Source organism: Cetorhinus maximus, chromosome 20 (assembly GCF_964194155.1).
Source record: "Cetorhinus maximus chromosome 20, sCetMax3.hap1.1, whole genome shotgun sequence".
Lineage (NCBI taxonomy): Eukaryota > Metazoa > Chordata > Chondrichthyes > Lamniformes > Cetorhinidae > Cetorhinus > Cetorhinus maximus.
The window spans coordinates 83,347,188-83,369,136 of NC_135898.1; the positions used below are offsets into that span (position 1 = coordinate 83,347,188).

A 21,949-nucleotide genomic window follows, 5' to 3' on the forward strand; every position below is an offset into this window, starting at 1 on the left:
GCACTCTCTCTCCGTGCTTTTATCCCTCGCCGTTCCTGCTGACTCTGAGTGAACTCCCAGTCTCTCTCTCTCTCTCTCTGCACTTTTAGCCCCCACTGTTCTCGCCAGCTCTTGGAGTGAACTCCCGCTCTCTCTCCGCGCTTTTAGCCCCCGCTGTTCATGTCGACTCTCAGAGTGAGCTCCCACTCTTTCTCTTTCCCTACTTTTAGCTCCCGCTGTTCACGCCGACTCTCGGAGTTAACTCCCGCTCTCTCACCGTGCCTTTAGCCCCTGCTGTTCACACTGACTCTTGGGAGTGAACTCCTGCTCTCTGCGCTTTTAATCCCTGTTGTTCTCGCTGACTGTCGGAGTGAACTATATGATTGGAGGAGGATCTAGGTGCTGCTGATCACACCCTGCTGATCAGCTTGGCCACACCCTCACTCAAGATCCACGAACATTTTGATCGAGTAGATTGTCACTGGGGCGGCTGTTGGCACCGGGAACAGAGGTCGATTCACTGCTTTCACGTGAACTGGCGAGGACAAATGCAACATCTGATCTGTAGCCGTGAGAGCTAACACATCACAGACCCTGGGGATCAAACCTGCCATCTTGCACGCAATCTAATTTATAATTTTACTTATTTAGTTACTTCTATACAATTAACACAATACAAATTATCATGATCACAGCATTTACAACAATCGTGAGATTCAAATACATCAGTACATATGAATTGTTGTTAAATGTTTGTATGTGAGGGGCTGTTGTAAGCATTTACTTGAAGATTGACTCCCCTTGAGGGAGGGAGAGAGAAAGAGCTAGTCATAACGTATCAATAGGAAAGAAAGTCAGAAAGCAGAAACCTCATTTCAACACTGAGATAATTACAATTAATTACCAAACATGAGTTTACTCATTCCCATTTACCATGGGAGATTTACTTGCTTCTACTTTCCCTCGATTTTCACAGGCAGTACAAAGACAAGGAAGAGGAAAACCAGGGAGGATTCTTCTCTGCTCTAACCAACATGGTACGGATCGCAGTAAATCAGGAAATGTTTGCTTAAGAGTTTGAAGACAACCTCACTTGATGTGACAATATAGAAAGACGCCTCAAAACCCTTTCATTTAAGTCCAAAACTAAAGCCGGTCCATAATAAGTGAAGATGGGGAGAAACGGTTTCTGCTTGCAGGACGGTCGATAACCCGAGGCATAGTATTAAGATAATTGGCAAAAGAAGGACAAGGGGAGATGACAATTTGTTTTTACACATTAAGTTGCTGCTAAATGGGTGGTGAAAGCAGATTGAATAGTAACTTTCAAAAGGGGATTGGATTAATACTTGAAAAGAAAATTTTTTGCAGGGCTATGAGGAAGGAATGGGGGTGGGCCTAATTGGGGATCCCTTTCAAGGAGCTGCCATCGGAGTGAATGGGCCAGGGCTTGCAGTAGATTAAATGCTGCTTTTTCACTTCTGACTCATGGGGTAATTTTAATCGAATTCATCAGGCTAAAGTTCTAAGGGATGGGGTGACATTATGGTTTTAGACACTATACAGTATTACTCTCCATTAATTTTAGTGGAGGGGGAGTAAAGCCAACATTGAACACAATCCCATCAGTCTCCTGACGGCTGGGTTAGGTTAACATTACCCCATATGCACTTAAGCTCAGTCTGATGCTGTTAATATCGCTTCTATACTCTGCCTGTACAAAGTCCAGTGTGAGATGAGTTTGTGCCAGGAGGAATCTACACTTCAAAATTAAACATTGTCACTCTTCCCAGTGTGGCTGCAGTAGAGGGCAAATGGGCCACACATTAGAGATTGGGGCACTGTAACAGCTGGGACACAGGCCATCTTATACGCCATCTAATATGTACCTGACCTGGAAGCCTTTGATTGACCTGGAAGCCTTTGATTGGACAAGATAAATGGAGGCACAGAGTAGAAACAAACTAAAGCTCCCTCTGCAATTCCAGGGCAGGTACTGCACAGGTTAGATATAGCGTAAAGTTCCCTCTACACTGTCCCAACAAACACTCCCAGGGCAGCTACAGCACAGGGTTAGATACAGAGTATGGTCCCTCTACAATGTCTCAACAAACATTTGCAGATAGGTGGAGAACCAGTTAGATAAATCACCAGGCAGTCATTAAATGTTCTTGTGTTCTGATGCTATTATAATGTTTAATGGTGACACTTATTCTTTGCTCTGTACCTCACTTTTCCCCCTTGGCCTCACTTATGGGCTGTTGCCTCTCACTTTCTAACTCACACTCCTTGTTATATGTCATTCTTTTATTTTACTCCCTCTTTGACTAAGCTATTGCCACCTCACCTATTGTCTTTGTGAAATTTTAGTTTGTAATTGATCTTGTGAAGTGTTTAGAGCCAATTTACATTAATAGCACTTTATAAATACAAGTTGTCCTAATGTCTCTCTCTCACTGTCTCTTTCTCTCCGTTACTCTCCCACTTTGTTTCTTCATCATTCTTTCTGTCATTTATTCTTTCTTTCTGCAGTTTAATCTTTCAAATTCTCTACCCCAGAGGGTTGTGGATGCTCCACTGTTGAATTAATTTAAGGCTGGGATAGACAGATATGTGGTCTTTCAAGGATTTTGGGAGCAGGCTAGAAAATGGAGTTAAAGCCCAAGATAAGTCATGATTGTATTAAATGTGGAGCAGGCTTGACTGGCCATATGGTCTACCTCTGCTCCTATTTCTTGTGTTCTTGTGTTAATTGTATTTCTTGTGTTAAGTGTATTTCTTCACTCTTACTTTCTCAATGTGTTCACCCCTGGATGTTTAGCTACTCACTACAGATCTATCACCCAGATCACTGTTTGAAACTCTTTTCCACCACCACTGCCTTTTTCTCCTTGTTTCTCTGCATCCTTCAGGGTAGATACTAACAGCTGTTTTCTCTCTGTGTACAGGTGGGCAACATGTTCATAGCAGATGCTGAGGAGAAGATTTCAGTCCAGTAAGTAATCTTCTGCAAAATCTTCACCGTTTCTTTCTCTCTCCTTCCATTTTTTATTTAAACATTCTCTTCTTGTAAGCTACCCCCACCCAAATCACCGATCACCAAAGGCTTTGGCAGGAATTGAAGCTGTCTATAGTTGCTTAGTGGATCGCACTCTCTCCTCTTGAGTCTGAATGTTGTGAGCTCTAGCCCCACTCCGGAGAATTAAGCATAAAATCCAGACTGAGACATTCTGATGAAGTACTGCATTGTTGGAGATGCCGTCTTTTGGGTGCGATGTTAAACTGAGGCCCCATCTGTGCTTTCAGGTGGACATAAAAGTTCCCATGGACACTATCCAAAGAAGAGCATGGGAGTTCTCCATTTGTTCAACAAACAACTCTAAAACCATTGATTTGGTCATTTAAATCATTGCTGTTTTTGGAAGCTTATGTGCACAAATTGGCTTCTTAACAGTTCTTCAAAAGTACTCTATCAGCTGTAAAGGTCTTTTGGACATTCTTTGAAAGGCATTGTAGAAATGATTTTTTAAATTCTCTTCACAATTGCGGAGAAGAATGTGGGAAAATTTTGCATATAGCAGGTGCAATGGCGGTGGGGTTTCCAGTGGATTCCATTCAATCCATCCCACTTACTGCCACTCCCTCCCATGTGGAAGATGCAGTGAAAAATGGCCCTAATGGAGGAACAGGGCCTTCTAGCGGCCTCCACTGCTGCAACTTGCATTCTGTAGTTGGCTGAGGCCTCAAGCAGGAACCTTGGTGCCAAAGTTGCAGCATGCCTTTTAAGGTCCCTTTCCACCTCTTCTGTTGGTGTTCCCGCTGCATTTTCCACCATAATACTGCTGAGATCCCATCATGCATTGGAATAGACTCGTGACCCAGGAAAATGGGACAGATACATTAGTCAGCTTGGATGCTCTACTCAACCCTCCGTGAGCTCCACCCCGAAGAGGAGACGCAATCCTACTCCATTGCTCTCCAGGCCGACCTTCCACTATCCACCCTCCATATGCTTGAGTTCATCCGAAACTCTGCTGCTCTTATCTTAATTTCCTCCAAGTTCCCCTTGCCTATTGACCCTGTGCTCGCTGACCAATATTGGCTCCTGGCATAGCAAGGCCTCAGATTTAAAATTCACATATTTGTTTTCAAATTCCTCCATGGCCCCCCCCCCACACCCTCCCTACATCTAATCTACTTTGGTCTACTTTGGCCCTACAATCCTCCAAGCTCCCTGTGCTCCTCCAATTCTGGCCTCTAGCGCGCCGTTGATTTTAAACGCTTCACCAAATGGGGGTCGTGCCTTCAGTTCCTGAACGACTAAACTCTGGAATTCTCTTCCTAAACCTCTCTGCCTTTCCACCCCTCCCTCCTTTAAGACACTCCTTAAAACCTACTTCTTTGACCAAGCTTTTGGTCATCTGCCCTAATATCTCTTTACATGACTTAATGTCAAAGTGTTTTATAATACCACTGTGAAGCATCTTAGGACGTTTTACTCTGTTAAGGTGCTATACAAATGCATGTTGTTATGTTCCTATGGTGCAGTGTTACTGACTTTGTCAGCAACCACAATCCCAACCAATGTCGTGCCGATGACCTTTGGTAAATGTGCATGCAGAGGTGGGGTTGAGGATGGAATCAGACTCATTTCTGATGCCCTCCATAGTCTGACAGCTCTCCAGCATTCACTCTTGGGTCACACGTGAAGTTACCATTAAGAACATCCAACACCTTTGCAGCTAAACTCCAGTATAAGTTAATACATTCAGGAGAAAACTGGGATTGTGGGGGTGTGGTGGCGAGGTTTAAAGAATAAATATCCTGTTAATCAGGAACCGTCACACAGGAGGCAGGGACAGAAAGAAAGAAGCTTTGCCAATATAGTGTCTTTCACAACCTCAGGATAGCCACAACCAGTATTTTTTGATTGTAGTTACTGTTGTGATGGAGGAAAAATGGCAGATAATTGGCACACAGCAAACTCCCAAAAACAGCCATGTGATGATGACCAAATATTCTATTTTAATGATGCTGATTGAGGGAAAAATGTTGGCCAGGACATGGGGGAGAACTCTTTGAAATAGTGGCCCTGGGATTTTTGATGTCCACCTGAGTGGATTTTTTATGTCCACCTGTTTAATGTCTCACTCAAATGACGGCACCTCCGACAGTGCAGTACTCCCTCCGTACTGCACTGGGAATGTTGGCCTGGGGTAAGTGCTCAAGCTCTTGGAGTGGGATCAGACCCACGCCATTCTGACTCCAGAGGCGAGAGTGCTACTCAGTGAGCCACAGCTGATGTGGAATTAAACAACATCAGAGAAATGAGTGTAATAATGTAAGATGGAGGCAGACAGACTTTCTGCAGCATTATTGACTGTTTTGAACTCACCATCTTTGACTCTGACATATAATAAATCACCCCACTCTGCTCTGTCTTTGCCGTCAGTACAACAGACAGATATTTAATGAAAACTTGGAACTGGCGTCCCTTGTTTTCTCTCTTCCTCTACACGCCTAATCACAAATAAAATCGAAACCCTTGTTTACAGCGTTGGTCACACATTGATCAACTTGGAGAGGGCAAGGAAGATGCGGAGCTCATCAAGCTTTGTGACAGAACCCCGAGATAGCGAGAACAAAGTTTTATGAGAAAACAGTCTTGGGTTTTAATTGGGCTGCTAGTAAGGACTAGAGGAGCCTGAATTGAAGCTAAAGATAAAACAAAGCTTTTATTCCAACAGAGCAGTGGGCATTGAAAAGTAACAGCTGTTCAGGCTGAGGTGATTGTCCAGGTCTATTTTGGCGGGCCTTAAAGTTCTGGTTGGGAATGGGAATGGAGATAATGGGTTTGCAGATGGAGCGCAGGTTTTCAAACTGGGGTCTGTAAAATCTTGGTCACCTTCTCGGGCGTTTAATTCTGGCCTTGCCAGTGACGCTCACTTCCCATGAAAGAATAAAACAAAGCATCTTTTAAGGAAGAAACCTGCTGTCCTTTCCTAATCTGACACATATGGGATTAACTCTTAATTGTTCTCTGCAACGACCCAGCAAGGTACGCAGTTGGGTCGAAAAATTGCGATCAACCAATCGAGAAGTAGGGTTACTGCCTTCTCAGGAAATAAATGCTGGTCATTCCGGCAGTGACCATGTCCTAGGACCCATTCTCCCTTGAATTGGACTTCTTGCTGAAAGTGCAGGATAACTGAATTTGCAACACAGGACAGCCCTGTTCTAGCTGTACAGATCACAGAGTGTTTCACAGAAGCTGCTTGCAGGACTGGGACAACTGACATATCTTAACAAGAAGCCAAGAAATTCATCAAAAGCCCTTGTGCCTATCTTGGCTAATACACTTACCTCTGTGGTACTTCAACCACACAGGCCAGAAATGGCCCCAAGTGCAATTCATGGTTGGCGTAGCCCTAACTAGTGACAACGGGGCCAGCAGTTGAGGTGGAAATTTCCCTCAGCTGCCTGAGCTCTGGAATTTGCTCCCTAAACCTCTCCGTCTCTCTACCCCTCTCTCCTCCTTTAAGAGAATCCTTTAACCCTTCCTCTTTGACCAAACTTTCCGTCACCTATCTTAACAAAAGGGAATATCTCCTTATGTAGCTTGGTGTCAGTTTTTGTCTGATAATGCTCCTTGGGAATGTGACTTGCCTTTGGAAGGTTTTACTATGTTAATGCTACTCTGTAAATGCATGTGGATGTTTTTATGTTTCTCAGTTTTGGGAGGGATAGAAAGGAAAACGGCCAGGGATTTCCCACTCCCGGATCACTCTCCGATTAGACACTGGACATTAGGTTGAGGATAGGACCTGGGTTAGCTGTGTGAACTACTTTATAGAGGAATAGTCTTGACTCAGTCAGTTCCTAATCTTGGTTCGAACATAAGAGTGGCCACTGTGGCGAAGTGTTAGACGGCTGCACAAGCCTGTAGAACTGTACCTCAGCGAGAATCAATAGTTTCAGGGGAGGAAGGGAGAGATCTCGTGAGAGAGAAAAAGTGCAAATTGGTGTAGGATTAATTGCCTCAGAGGCTTGAGACTGCTGATGTGGGGGAGTACAATTAACATTAGCTGTGGCACAGTAATTAACTTGTGGATGAATCAGTATGGAGCACATGTCTGAAGACAGCCCTTTTACAAGGCTGAGCTGAACAGCCCTTCAAAGCCACTGACTCTGATGATATAATCAGTAGTTAGAAACAGTATAAAAAAGACAAGCAGGAGATTGCTACTTAATCCATTAAAACTGGGCTTTAAACAAAGTCCTAATGGCAAGGGTTTTCCACTTTTTTGGCGGGACTCCCCCTTTAACAGGGGTCCTGATGGTGAGACTCCCTCTTTAACAGGGGGTCCTGATGGTGTGAGCCTCTGATGTTCAGTCATTTATTAAGCAATCTCATTCTAGTTTTTAAGGGGCTTTTTTAATGTTGCATTGTGATGTTTCTATATTTTAACTGTGTCTGTGTTGCTTGGTTGCTCTCCTTTCCTTTCACGGGCAGGGCTTTTGGATAACTGCTTGTGCCCATTGGATGTCCTGGATGAGGGCAGGAATCTGGGTGCTCACTCTGTTGTGCTGTCCCAGTCGCACACATGGCCCCTCTCCCTCCCTGTCATGCGGGCACGCGCTCCCTCTCCCTCTCTCTCTCCCGGTCGCGCACGCGTGCTCCCTCTGTCACAAATCTTGAGTACCCCAGAGCTAACCTTTTGCTTCTCTGTTCAGCAACTATCCTTATAGATTTTAAAGTCTGTAGAAGTCCAGAAGTCCTGTAATTTTACCAGTGCCGTTTCCTTGGGGTGCCCTCTAAGCCCGACAGCAACTGCTTCTTTCAGTGTGGCCATGTCCACACCGTCTTCTGGGAGTTCTGACCAGCTACCCAGCTGTCTCCTGGGAGATCTAAGCAGCTACACCCTCACATGGGCTTCAGCATTTGCTTAAATGCGTTCCTTCCCTTTGATCTCCCTATTATCTCAACCAGTCTCTTCAGAAATGCTTTCTCCCCAGAATTGATTAAATTGTTCTTACTTTGCTGTTAGACTTGTAAAAACAAACTTCTCCATCTTTACCTTATTTCCTTGCACCTATTTACAGCTGCAAATATCCCTCTTTGAACTAAAACAACTCAATTCAAAACTATTCCTGTTATTGTTCTGTGGAAAACTCTGATTGAAGTTCCTCTTGGTTCATAAACATATCAAAACCAATGTTATTGTTGACTTTAGACCCTTGCCATCACTCTAGCTCTTAATCCAATTACACCCTGACTTCCAGTACAAAGGAAAATATGCCAGAGTTATTACCAGAAAAAAATATATAATTTTTGGTTTTCTTGACACCCTCTCGTTTTCCCTCTTCGTCCCCACCCCCATCCCTCTCTTCCCTTCCTTGTCTCCCCCACCACTCCTGCTCCCCCTCCTCATCTCCCTCTGTCTCACACTTCTGTCTCGGTGTCTCTCTTTCTGTGACTCTTTTCCTGTGACACTCTCACTGTCCCTCTCTCTTTGTCTCCCTCTGTCTGTCTCACTCTCTGTGCCTGACTCTCTTTGTGCCTGACTCTCTTTGTGCCTGACTCTCTCTGTGCCTGACTCTCTCTGTGCCTGACTCTCTCTGTGCCTGACTCTCTCTGTGCCTGACTCTCTCTGTGCCTGACTCTCTCTGTGTCTCACTCTCTCTGTGAATCGCTCTCTCTGTGAATCGCTCTCCCTGTGCCTCGCTCTCTCTGTGCCTCGCGCTCTCTGTGCCTGACTCTCTCTGTGCCTTGCTCTCTCTGTGCCTCGCTCTCTCTGTGCCTCGCTCTCTCTGTGCCTCGCTCTCTCTGTGCCTCGCTCTCTCTGTGCCTCGCTCTCTCTGTGCCTCGCTCTCTCTGTGCCTCGCTCTCTCTGTGCCTCGCTCTCTCTGTGCCTCGCTCTCTCTGTGCCTCGCTCTCTCTGTGCCTCGCTCTCTCTGTGCCTCGCTCTCTCTGTGCCTCGCTCTCTCTGTGCCTCGCTCTCTGTGTGTCTCACTCTCACTCTCTCATTCTCACTCTCTCACTCCCTCTCACTCTCTCTCCCTCGCTCTCTCTCTCTCTCGCTCTCTCTCTCCCTCGCTCTCTCTCCCTCGCTCTCTCTCCCTCGCTCTCTCTCCCTCGCTCTCTCTCCCTCGCTCTCTCTCCCTCGCTCTCTCTCTCCCTCGCTCTCTCTCTCCCTCGCTCTCTCTCTCCCTCGCTCTCTCTCTCCCTCGCTCTCTCTCTCCCTCGCTCTCTCTCTCTCCCTCGCTCTCTCTCTCTCCCTCGCTCTCTCTCTCTCCCTCGCTCTCTCTCTCCCTCGCTCTCTCTCTCCCTCGCTCTCTCTCTCCCTCGCTCTCTCTCTCTCCCTCGTTCTCTCTCTCCCTCGTTCTCTCTCTCCCTCGTTCTCTCTCTCCCTCGTTCTCTCTCTCCCTCGCTCTCTCTCTCCCTCGCTCTCGCTCTCCCTCGCTCTCTCTCTCCCTCGCTCTCTCTCCCTCGCTCTCTCTCCCTCGCTCTCTCTTTCCCTCGCTCTCTCTCTCCCTCTCTCTCTCTCCCTCGCTCTCTCTCTCCCTCGCTCTCTCTCACTCACTCTCTCCCTCTCTCTCCCTCTCGCACTCTCTCTCTCTCTCTCCCTCTCGCACTCTCTCTCCCTCTCGCACTCTCGCACTCTCTCTCCCTCTCGCACTCTCTCTCCCTATCGCACTCTCTCTCCCTCTCGCACTCTCTCTCCCTCTCGCACTCTCTCTCCCTCTCGCACTCTCTCTCCCCCTCGCGCCCGCCCTCCCCCTCGCGCCCGCCCTCCCCCTCGCGCCCGCCCTCCCCCTCGCGCCCGCCCTCCCCCTCGCGCCCGCCCTCCCCCTCGCGCCCGCCTTCCCCCTCGCGCCCGCCCTCCCCCTCGCGCCCTCCCTCCCCCTCGCGCTCTCCCTCTCGTGCACTCTCTTTCTCCTTCTCTCTCTCTATCTCTCTATCTCTTTCTCACTCTCAATCTGTCCCTCTCACGCTGTCTGTCCCCCTCTCTTTCGCCCCCCCTCCCTCCCTCTCACACCCACCCCTCTCCCCCACCCTCCCTCTCGCCCCCAATCCCTTCCTCCCTCTCGCCCCCTCCCTCCCTCTGCTCGCCCCCTCCCTCTCTCCCCCCGCCCCCTCCTCCACCCTTCCCACTTCCCTCCCTCCTGACACCCTCCCCTCCCCCCTCCTTCCCTCGCCCTCCTTCCCTCGCCCTCCTTCCCTCGCCCTCCTTCCCTCGCCCTCTCCCTCGCCCTCCTTCCCTCGCCCTCCTTCCCTCGCCCTCCTTCCCTCGCCCTCCTTCCCTCGCCCTCCTTCCCTCGCCCTCCTTCCCTCGCCCTCCTTCCCTCCCCCTCCTTCCCTCCCCCTCCTTCCCCCCCCTCCTTCCCCGCCCTCCTTCCCTCGCCCTCCTTCCCTCCCCCTCCTTCCCTCCCCCTCCTTCCCTCCCCCTCCTTCCCTCCCCCTCCTTCCCTCCCCTCCTTCCCTCCCCTCCTTCCCTCCCCCTCCTTCCCTCGCCCTCCTTCCCTCGCCCTCCTTCCCTCGCCCCTCCTTCCCTCCCCCTCCTTCCCTCGCCCTCCTTCCCTCGCCCTCCTTCCCTCCCCCTCCTTCCCTCCCCCTCCCCCCTCCTTCCCTCCCCCTCCTTCCCTCCCCCTCCTTCCCTCCCCCTCCTTCCCTCCCCCTCCCTTCCCTCCCCCTCCTTCCCTCCCCCTCCATTCCTACTCCCCTGCTCCTCCTCCCCCCTTCCTCCCCTCCCCCACCTCCCTCCCCTCCCCCTCCCTCCCTCTCTCTCCACCCCTCCCTCCCTATTTCTCTTTCTGTGACTCTCTTTCTCTTTCTGTGAATCTTTCATTGTCTGTGACACACTCTTTCTGCTTTCCTGTGTGTCTCTCACTCTGTCTCTCTTTGTCGCCCTCTGTCTCGCTTTCTTTCTCTGTCGTTCTCCCTCTCTTTCTGTGACTCTCTCTTTCCGTAACTCCCTCTCTCTCTGCCGGTCTCTCCCCCTCTCTCTCTGCCGGTCTCCCCCTCTCTCTGCCTGTCTCTCCCGCTCTCTCTCTGCCTGTCTCTCCCGCTCTCTCTCTGCCTGTCTCTCCCGCTCTCTCTCTGCCTGTCTCTCCCGCTCTCTCTCTGCCTGTCTCTCCCGCTCTCTCCCTGCCTGTCTCTCCCCCTCTCTCTCTGCCTGCCTCTCCCTCTCTCGCTCTCTGCCTGCCTCTCCCTCTCTCGCTCTCTGCCTGTCTCACAGTCTCTCTCTCTCTCTCTCCCTCTCTCGCAGACTCTCTCTCTCCCCCTCTCCCGCTCGCTCGCTCTCCCCCTCACCCCCTCGCCCGCCCCGTCCCCCTCGCCCGCCCCCTCCCCCTCGCCCGCCCCCTCCCCCTCGCCCGCCCCCACCCCCTCGCCCGCCCCCGCTCCCGCCCCCTCCCCCCCGCCCCCACCCCCCCCCCCCTCCCCCCACCCCCACCCCCCTCGCCCGCGCTCTCATCAGATTGGAAAAAAGCGCATGTAACTCCTCTATTCAAGAAACGAGAGAGAGAGAAAGCAGGAAACGACAGCCAGTTAGTTTAACATCTGTCATAGGGAATTATTATTAAGGATGTTATAGCAGGGCAGTTAGAAAATCTCATTGCAATCAAGCAGAGTCAACATGATTTTGTGAAAGGGAAATTGTGTTTGACTGAGGTTTGGGGAGTCAGGAGGTGAGTTACTGGCCACAGGTTCCTAGCCTCTGACCTGCCCTTGTAGCCACAATATTTACATGGCTAGTCCAGTTCAGTTTCTGCTCAATGCTAACCTTATCTTATAAGGAAAGTTTAGGCAGGTTGTGCCTGTATCCATTGGAGTTTAGAAGAATGAGAGGTCATCTTATTGAAACATGCAAGACTTTGAGGGAAATTGACTGGGTAGATATTGAAAGGATGTTTTCCCCTTATTGGAGAGACCAGAAGTAGGGGACAGAGTTCAAAAATAAGGGGTCTCCCATTTAAGATGGAGCTGAGAAGGAATATTTTCTCTGAGGGCCGTGAATCTGTGGAACTCTTCTCCAGAGAGCGGTGGAGGCTGGGTCAATGAATATTTTTAAGGCAAAGGTAGACGGGAAGTAATAAGCAATGTGGATAAAGGGGAATCTGTGGATGTGATGCAGCTGATTTCCAGAAAGCGTTTGACAAGATTACTAAATCAAAGACTACTACAGAGAATAAGAGTTTATGATGTAGGCGATAGCATATTAGCATGGATTGAAGATTGGTTAGCTAACAGGAAATGGGGAGTAAGCATAAATGGATCATTTTTGGATTGGCAAGGTGTAATGAGTGCAGTGCCACAGGGATCAGTGCTGGGGTCTCAACTATTTACAGCAATTTGGATGAAGGGAGCAGATGTGTAGTTGCTAAATTTGCTGATGACACAAAGATTGGTACGAAAGTAAGTTTTGAAGAGGACATAAGGAGTTTACAAAGGGATGTAGATAGATTAACTGAGTGGGCAAAAACTTGACAGATAGAGTATAATGTTTGAAAATGTGAACTTGTCCACTTTAGCAAGAAGAGTAGAAAAGCAGCATATTATCTAAATAAAGGGAGATTGCGGAACTCTTGAGGTACAGAGGGATCTGGGTGTCCTGGTACATGAATCAGAAGAAGTTAGTGTGCAGGTACAGCAAGTGATTAGGAAGACAAATGGAATGTTGGTGTTTATTGCAAGGAGAATGAAATATAAAAGTAGAAAAGTTTTACTACAGTTGTACACGGCATTGGTTAGACCACATCTGGAGTAACTGTGAACAGTTTTTGTCTCCTTACTTAAGAAACATCATAATTGCGTTAGAAGCAGTTCAGAGATGGGTCACTGGACTGATTCCTGGGATGAAGGGTTTTTTATTCTTGCATGAGATGTGGGCTTCGCTGGCTAGGCCAGCATTTTTTACCCATTCCTAATTGGCCTTGAGAAGGTGGTGGTGAGCTGCCTTCTTAAACCTCTGCAGTTCATGCGATGTAGATACACCCACAGTACTGTTAGGGAGGGAGTTCCAGGATTTTGAACCAGTGACAGTGAAGGAACAGTGATATATTTCCAAGTCAGGATGGTAAGTGGCTTGGAGGGGAACTTGCAGGTGGTGGCATTCCCATGCATCTGCTGCCATTGTCCTTCTAGATGGTAGAAGTTGCAGGTTTGGAGGGTGCTGTCTAAGGAGCCTTGGTGAGTTCTTGCAGTGCATCTTGTAGATGGTACACCCTGCTGCCACCATGTGCCAGTGGTGGAGGGAGTGAATGTTTGTGGATGTGGTGCCAATCAAGCGGGCTGCTTTGCCCTGGATGGTGTCAAGCTTCTTGAGTGTTGTAGGAGATGCTCTCATCCAGGCAAGTGGAGAGCATTCCGTCACACTCTTGACTTGTGCCTTGTAGATGGTGGATATAGTTTGCGGAGTCAGGAAGTGCGTTACTCTCCACAGGATTACTAGCCTCTGACCTGTTCTTGTAGCCACAGTATTTATATGGCTGGCCCAGTTCAGTTTCTGATCAATGGTAACTTTATCTTATAAGGAAAGTTTGGGCAGTTTGTGCCTGTATCCATTCGAATTTCAAAGAATGAGAGGTGATCTTGTTGAAACAACTATGATCCTGAGGAGACTTGACAGGGTGGATGCTGAAAGGATGTTTCCCCTTATTGGAGAGACCAGAAGTAGGGGACACAATTTGAAAATAAGGGGTCTCCCATTTAAGATGGAGATGAGAAGAAATACCTTCACTCAGAGGATTGTGAATCTGTGGAACTCTTCTCCAGAGAGCGGTGGAGGCTGGGCGAATTAATATTTTTAAAACGGAGGTAGATAGATTCTTGACTAACAAGAGAGCCAAAGGTTAACGAGGGTAGGTAGGAAAGTGAAGTTGAGGCCACAATCAGATCAGCCATAATCTTATTAAATGGCGCAGCGGACTCGAGGGGCTGAATGACCTACCTCTGCTCCTAATTCGTTTCTTCGTATGTTCAGATGTTTAATGCTTCAGGCAAAGGGCAGTGTGAACAGCGATTAATTGCTTGCTGTATCTGCATGCTAATTTTGTGTTCCTTCTATGAGTCCCCCCCAATTCCTTCTGAATATCAATATTTATAAGTTTCACACTTTTTAAGAAATATTCTGCTTTTCAATTCTTCCTATCAAAGTGAATAACTTTACATTTCCCCACATTATACTCTCTCTGCCACCTTATTCCCCATGCCCTTAACCCGAGATGTAGTTTTCAGAACAGTGAAAGTTAGAGAGAAGTTAGATGTGAGGTGAGCAAGCTCCTCATTCTCAATTGCACAAGACACTGAAAGATGCACTGCAGGAATTCAACAAAGGCTCCTTTGACAGCACCTTCCAAACCCACGACCACTACCATCTAGAAGGACAAAGGCAGCAGATAGATGGGAACACCACCACCTGGAAGTTCCCCTCCAAGTAACTGACCATCCTGACTTGGAACTATATCGCCATTCCTTCACTGTCTCTGGGTCAAAATCCTGGAACTCCCTCCCTAACAGTACTGTGGGTGTATCTACATCACATGAACTGCAGAGGTTTAAGAAGGCAGCTCACCACCACCTTCTCAAGGGCAGCTAGGGATGGGCAATAAATGTTGGCCCAGCCAGCGAAGCCCACATCCTGTGAATGAATAAAAAAAATATACACAATTGCAAAATTCACTAGCTTAGACTCTGAAGAGATCGCCTCCCCCACCCCCCAGCTGCCTAAACCAACCCTAACAGGGTATTGAGACTTGAATGTACCACCGGAAAGTATTCAGTTCCAGGCCAATTGATGTATTTAAAAGGAACAAAATCAATACCTGCCAAGAAGAGTTATGGAGGTATTACAGATCTATTTGATTCACACAACAACAACTTCTATTTATATATGGTAATTAAACATTGACAGGTGATTCACAAGAGCATTATGAAACAAAATTCAACACAAGTATATAAAGGGATTTGAGGACAGATGGCTAAAAGCTTGTTCAAAAAGGTAGGTTTTAAGGAGCACCTTAAAGCAGAGAAGAGAAGCAGTGAAGTTTCAGGAGAGAATCTCATCGTTTAAAGCCTAGGCAACTGAAGGCGCTGTCCCCCAATAGTGGAGCCAAGGAAACTGGGGATGCTCAAGAGGTTAGAAAGTAGGGATCTTGCCTTGGGAGTAGACCACAATCAAGGTGATCATGCATGGATGAAGGACAGAGCAGGCTGAATGATGCTTTTGAAGATTATGGAACAATGTTCATAGACCCTTCAGGCACTGTTCTGTAATCTCTCTATAAAACAGCTCTGCAGTCAAGAGTTATTGGAATTATTAAGGTCATTCACAAGAGACTTGAGGCTAACAAGCCTTTAGAAGGGGAAAAAGCGGACACTGTAAATGAGTTCATAAATCCTCAAAGTAATAGGATAACTAAGTTGTGATTAATGCTTGTTGCAGAGTAGTGACACATGTCGAGTCTCCCTCTGGAGTTTGTCCTTTTTCACCACATTAATAAGTGATGATCTTAAAGGTATTGAAAGTAAAATATCTTAAATTTTCAGAATAAAATATTGCACTTGTAGAATACTTTGCCAAGCCTCGTAAATATCTAGAGGTAATTTGTGTCTTCATGCTGGCAAACTTGGCAGCCATTTTAAGGCACAGCAGGATCCCAAGCATTAGATGATCGGCCAATTAATCTGTTTACGTTGGCTGAGAGTGGAATGTTGAAACAGCACTAAGTTGTATGGGAAAGCAGGATTTTCTGAAGAAGAGGGATAGAGAGATTTGAGCAGGGGAATCATAAATGGAATTTAACATTGAGAAGTAAAGGTATATTTGGACTGAAAATCGTAAAGGAATTGCAAAATAAATCTGGTCTGGAAAAAGGTTCTGTTAAAACATGAGGATGAAGAATAGTCCCTTTCAGCTCTACGACCTGGAGAAGTCTGTGTTCCCTCAATTCTGCCTTTTGTGAACCCCACAATTTTAACTGCTTCAGCACTAGTGGCCGTGCCTTCAGCTGCCAAGGGCTCAAACTCTGGAACTCCCTTCCTAAACCCCCCTGCCTCTCTCTTCTTTTAAGATGTTCCACAGAACCACCTCCTTTGGTTAAGCTTTTGATCACCTGCCCTAACAACTCCTTATGTGGCTCGTCGATTTTTGTCTGATATCATTCATTTGAGATGCCTTGTGATGTTTTCCCATGTCTAAGGCGCTATATAAATGCAAGTTGTTATTGAATAGGCATTGCAATCTTTCTCCAAATGCTGGTTATCTGTGTGCTCTTTCTCATCTAGGACCAATGAGGCTATCCTGCTGGCACTGTACGAAGCTGTTCACTTAAACAGAAACTTCATCACAGTATTAGCGCAGGTGAGCACGCTAACCTTGCTCTGTGCCCAACCTAACGGTCTTTTTTGAAACCCACAGAAGCGGCTCTCCCAATGGCATTAGTGTACTGTTTTGAGTTGTACTAAGTCAAACAACCCAATAGCCCCAGACTGTGCTGAGCTAGCTGGCCTTGGACAGGATGGCAGCAGTTATGCTTTGATAGGCATTGCTGGCCCATGGCTGAGAAATGGTAAATTAAACCAGCCAGGATTCCTGTTCTCGATCACTATCTCAAAGTAACTGCAAGTCACCTCCTCTGTGTTTCTGCATAGCCTCACAAGGCAGAATAGCCTGTTAGCCTGGATGCCTGGGTTCATAAATGAAGAATAACCATTTGGATGAGATGCTGGGCATCTATGAAGCCCCTACCACAGTCTGAGTCAGCAACTTCAAAACAGGAGGGACGAAGGTATTGGACAGGAACGCGTAGATTTGAAGTCCCAGTGAAGCACTGATCATACTGTGTGGGTGGCCAGTGAGGATAAGATTTGGCCCATTCCCACCTCCACGGCCAAATAACCTGCTGCATTCACTCCAAGGGCTCATATATGAAGACTGATCACTTGGGGCGGTATTAGAGGACAGCTTGTGCTCCTGGAGCCTGGCCTCCCATACTCCACCTTCCAACTCATATAAAACTCTGCTGCCTGTCTACTAACTCACTAAGACCATTCATCCATCACCCCTGTGCTCGTTAACCTACATTGGCTCCTGGTCTGGCAATATCTTGATTTTAAAAGTCTCATCCTTGTATTTGCAATCTTCCAGGACCATACCCCACCCTAGCTTTGTAAGCTCTTCCCGCCCTATAACTCGCTGAGATCTCTGTGCTCCTTTAATTCTGGCCTCTTGCACATCCCCCACATCCTTCACACCATGTTGGCGGCCATGTCTTCTGCTGTCTAGGTCCCAAGCTTTGGAATTTCCTCCTGAAACATCTCTATGCCTCTCTCTCCTCCTTTCAAACACTCCTTAAAATATACCTGTTTGACCTAATATAACATGGTGATGGGACATGAGCCTGTAACTATGCTTTACCCCGCATGGTGATGGGACATGAGCCTGTAACTATGCTTTACCTCGCATGGTGATGGGACATGAGCCTGTAACTATGCTTTACCTCGCATGGTGATGGGACATGAGCCTGTAACTATGCTTTACCCCGCATGGTGATGGGACGTGAGTCCCTGTCTGTAATTTACCCCACATGGTGATGGCAAGTCTGTGGCTATGATTCCCCTTGGCAGTGATGGAAGCAGGTCTGTGTCTATGATCCCACCATACAGTGATGGGACTAGGCCTGTCCCAACACAGGTGCCCAACGACCTTCGTGCATCTGTTGTCTGTGTGCAGATTCTTGATTATAGGCTCCCAGGTTCACAAATTCTCCATCGCTACAGGACATTGGTAGAAGCCTGCATGTGACTTTGTGTAATGTGGGAGCCTTGGGGCCCCATCATTGTCCACATGATCTTGATGGGTTGGTGGTCAGATTTTGGTGACGTGTTGAGCCACAATGACTGGGACCACCTTGCCTCTGCAGCCGCCTTCTGCCTTCACAGTCAGTGAGATGCGTAGTTTTCCATCGCCTGTTCTGCCATTGAGGATGTTCAGGACCGCACTTTGTCTGGCACCTCTTCCAGGTGGCATCGCTCAAGGAATCATCAGAGCACACAAGCCTCTCCATATCATGGAGAGATTTCCCCAGACAGTGATGGGACGTGGGTGTTGTTTGTGATTGCTCTACACGGCGAACTCGTAATAATCCTGCCATATGCAATTGCCATGTGGATATCGGCACTTCCTCACAGTGAGGGGTCCTAATGCCTATATGTTAATGGGATCTTTGCGTTCCAGAAACTCGTGGAGCCAATTTTCTAATTACGTTTCCGGCCCCCATTTATTTATTTATTTGGACAGCAAGGAAAGGAGAGAGATTGGCTTTGAATGTCAGTACGGCCACCATCCTTAACCAAACAGGCTGTGAATGGTGTCTCAGATGTACAGGTAACAGAAGGTCAGGCCAGAGCCACTAATGAAGGGAGATGTCCTTGGACCCTATGCAGCCTCTGATTTTGATAAATAGATAACCGTCAATCAAAAGAAAAATGTGTTTGGAAATGACATTTTTTTTCTAAATTAGGAATTGTTAATGTAAAGATTCTTAGATATGTAAGTGGGATAAAGTCTCTAACTGCAATGTTGTTTTTATTACACTTAGAGCCACCCAGATATCGGGCTGGTTAGTATTCCAACGACACCAACATTGCCTACAACTCCGACCACACCTTTGGGAAATACTCCTCCTTCATCAGACGGCAAGTCTTCCTGAAATTATATACTTCCTTCTATTTCTGCCAACTGCTCTCCTCCTTTCCTGAATGTGCTAACTCCTGCCTGGACTCTGGGTTCCCAAAGAGACCTGCTGCCTCCAGTTTTTTACTCTGTGTGTGTTCTTCAGGTGTAATCCCAAGCAGCGCTATTGGGATGGGAGTGTTTGGGGGTCCGTTGGAGATTGGTGGGGGAGTTTAACCCTGTCTTTGGCACAATATTCACCTACCCTTTTCAGGGAGGGTTGACTGGACACTGATGAGAAGCAGGATATCTTGTTACTCCCCAGCTGTGTGTACTACCTACAAGATCCACTGCAGCAAACTACCAACCCTCCTTCAACAGCACCAGCCAAACCCATGACGTCTACCACCTAGAAGGGCAAGGGCAGCAGATGCATAGGAACATCACCACCTGCAAGCTCTCCTCCAAACCACGCACCATCCTGACTTGGAACTATATCACTGTTCCTTCACTGTCGCTGGGTCAAAATCCTGGAACTCCCTCCCTAACAGCACTGTGCGTGTACCTACACCACATGGACTGCAGCAGTTCAAGAAGATGGTTCACCAACACCTTCTTGAGAGCAATTAGGGATGGGCAACAAATGCTGACCACATCCTGTGAAAGAATTTTCAAAAAACCCACTGCCCCATCCAGCAGGCACTTGGGCCAGTTTTAGCACTGCCGCTGATGCTTGGGAGAGACAGCCCAAGTTGGTGTAGCACTGTTTGGCAAAGCCCTGGGATCGTCAGTGACCTGCCTTAGCAAGAGGGGCAGTGATCCCAAGTTGTTTTGATAGGAGTTATTGGCGGCCTAGTTTTATTTCCTGGTACAGATTGGCAGACGCCATGTTGCGTTGAGTGCTGACTCCACCATATAGTCAAAAAACACAGAGACTGTAGGCACTGTGTTCATGGTGTCACAGGAACTGCAACTCTACACAAAATGACTGCTCCTGAAAGCCCCTCACCGGTAGTTTGAATATATACTTGTATAAAACAAAATACAGAAGAAGAATAGACCAAGCCTCCATCCAATCCCTCAGTCCAGTTGCTTACATTCTGCACTGATATGCTCTCTACGCAACTTAACCTCTTAAGGGAAAGTTCTGCAAATTTTTACCTGACCATATCCCTCATGCCCCAGTGCTAGCTGAGTAAAGGCCCAGGTTATTTATCATGTCTCAGACACCCATGACCCAATGCACTGGCTGGTTACATAGCTGGAGTAGAAAGGCAAAAAAAAAACTTTCCATTGGCAGAGGGTCGATAACCAGAGGACACAGATTTCGGGTAATTGGCAAAAGAACCAGAGGGGAAGATGATTTTTTTATGCAGTGAGGGCATCCTCACTCGCTTTGTGAATGCAGAAAGGCACCTCGGGACTCTCAGCTCCCACTTGCCATTTAAATTCCAAGTGAAAGCCAATCCATTATAATTTGATAAAAAGGTGAGAATGAGGAAATACTCAATTTTGTTGGCAGGAGGCTTGGTAACCAGAGGACACAGATTTAAGATCAGGTTCTGCGGGAAATGAGAATTTTACTTAAGCAGCGAGTTGTGATCTGGAATGTGCTGCCGAAAGGGTAGTGGAAGCAGCTTCAATAGTTACTTTCAGAAGGAACTTGGATAAATAGTTGAAAAGGAAACCTTTACAGGGCTCTTGGGAAAGAGCAGGGAGAGTGACACTAATTAGATAGAGCTGGAACAGGCACGCTGGGCTGAATGGTTTCCTGTTTGTTTATGAATGTGGATGTTCCAGCAAGTGGAAGCTAGATTAGGACTGGGCCTTTTTCCTCCACAAGCAGAGAATTCCGAAGTAACTTCTTTACCCAGAGAGTGGTGAGAATGTGGAACTCGCTACCCCGGGGAGTGGTTGGGGTGAATAGTCGAGATGCCATTAAGGAGAAGCTTATGAGGGAGGAAGGAATAGAGGGTTATGCTGAGTTAGATGAGGAAGGATGTGAGGAGAGTGGTGGAGCATAAACTGGTTGTACTTATGGCCTCTTTCCATACTGCTTATTCCATGTATTTCTGTGTAACTCAGATGCTGAGGCTGTGTTGCAGCAGCGTAAGATACTGTCCTGACTGCAATCATATGATTGGTACAGACCGTGGACAGCCCCCAAGTAGTTCAAGTATTGTGTTTCATTTAATTCCTCGTTCTCTCTTTCCACTGCAGTAATGAATTCTTCAGAGCTGACACTGGATCCAAACCTGCACACCAGTAATCTCCTCATCACTTTCCTCAAGTATTGCTCCATTGTCATGCAGGATACAAAAGGTAAGGAAAGCAAATTGTGGCCTTAAGGAAGAGTATGGAGACTCTTGTAGGAACTGTAGAAACACATTGTACAGTGCAGAAACACATCTGTACTCTAACACTATTTACCTGCCTTTGTTCCACTTCCCTTGGTACCTTTACCGAACAAACATCTCTCCATCTTGTAATTTCCAATTGACCTCCAGAATCCAGCCTTTTGGGAGAAAGAGGATTTCTATGGCACTTCTGTGGGTCAAACCCTGAAACTCCCAATCTAGTAGCATTGTGGTTATTATACCTACACTGCACAAACTATAGCAGTTCAGTAAGGACTTGAAAGCATTTTGCAATGGTGGCGTTTCCAGCGATGGCCACATCCAATGAACAGATAATACAAAGGCATTACAGAATAACATGTACTGGGTGCCAGAACAGCTGGGCATAATTCCCACCCAAAATTGGGCCTCTGGCCTCGTTTTAATGAGGCTGGTAAACTGCAGGTATCTTGCTGGATCTCCCTGGGCAGCTTGCTGACTAGAGGGATTTCAATTTCAGGTCACTATTGTCGCCAAATGCAAGCCTTAGAAAGAGGGAATTTCAGCAATTCAGAGAGGGGGCAGTGACTATAAAGGGGGAGGCAAGCGGTGATTAGCGGTGGCCCATAGTTTTAATGTGGAGCTGTGAGGAGCTAGGTAGTATCATTAAAAGAATTTTAGGTGGCGGTCCCTTTTAGGTCAGACCACTCGCAACCCTGATTATCTTGAAGGTAGCTGGCCTGCTGCCGGGCAAACAGGGCAGGCCCTTGACCCCTCCCTCTTTTGATGCAGTATGGTGAGCAGTGTACTCCCAGTTCAGAATGCACATGTGCAGCCATAGTAGACATTGTTTTTATGTCTGTAAATCATCTGCAAATTTTATAGGCTTGAAGGTGCACAGAATCGCCTAGAAACACGTTGAATTTGTTTTTATTTTCATTTTACCCATTACTTGAC

At 47.3% G+C, this 21,949-nt stretch overlaps 1 protein-coding gene across 1 annotated transcript in view; it reads left to right on the forward strand.

Annotated features, from left to right (window-relative positions):
• armh3 (armadillo like helical domain containing 3) overlaps positions 1-21,949 on the forward strand; it is a 140,355-nt gene that overhangs the window by 35,681 nt on the left and 82,725 nt on the right. The window contains exons 11-15 of the mRNA XM_078565041.1: positions 956-1,016; positions 2,928-2,974; positions 16,268-16,343; positions 18,583-18,679; positions 20,877-20,978. Coding sequence (XP_078421167.1) covers positions 956-1,016; positions 2,928-2,974; positions 16,268-16,343; positions 18,583-18,679; positions 20,877-20,978 — 383 coding nt within the window. The remainder of the gene's footprint in view (positions 1-955; positions 1,017-2,927; positions 2,975-16,267; positions 16,344-18,582; positions 18,680-20,876; positions 20,979-21,949) is intronic.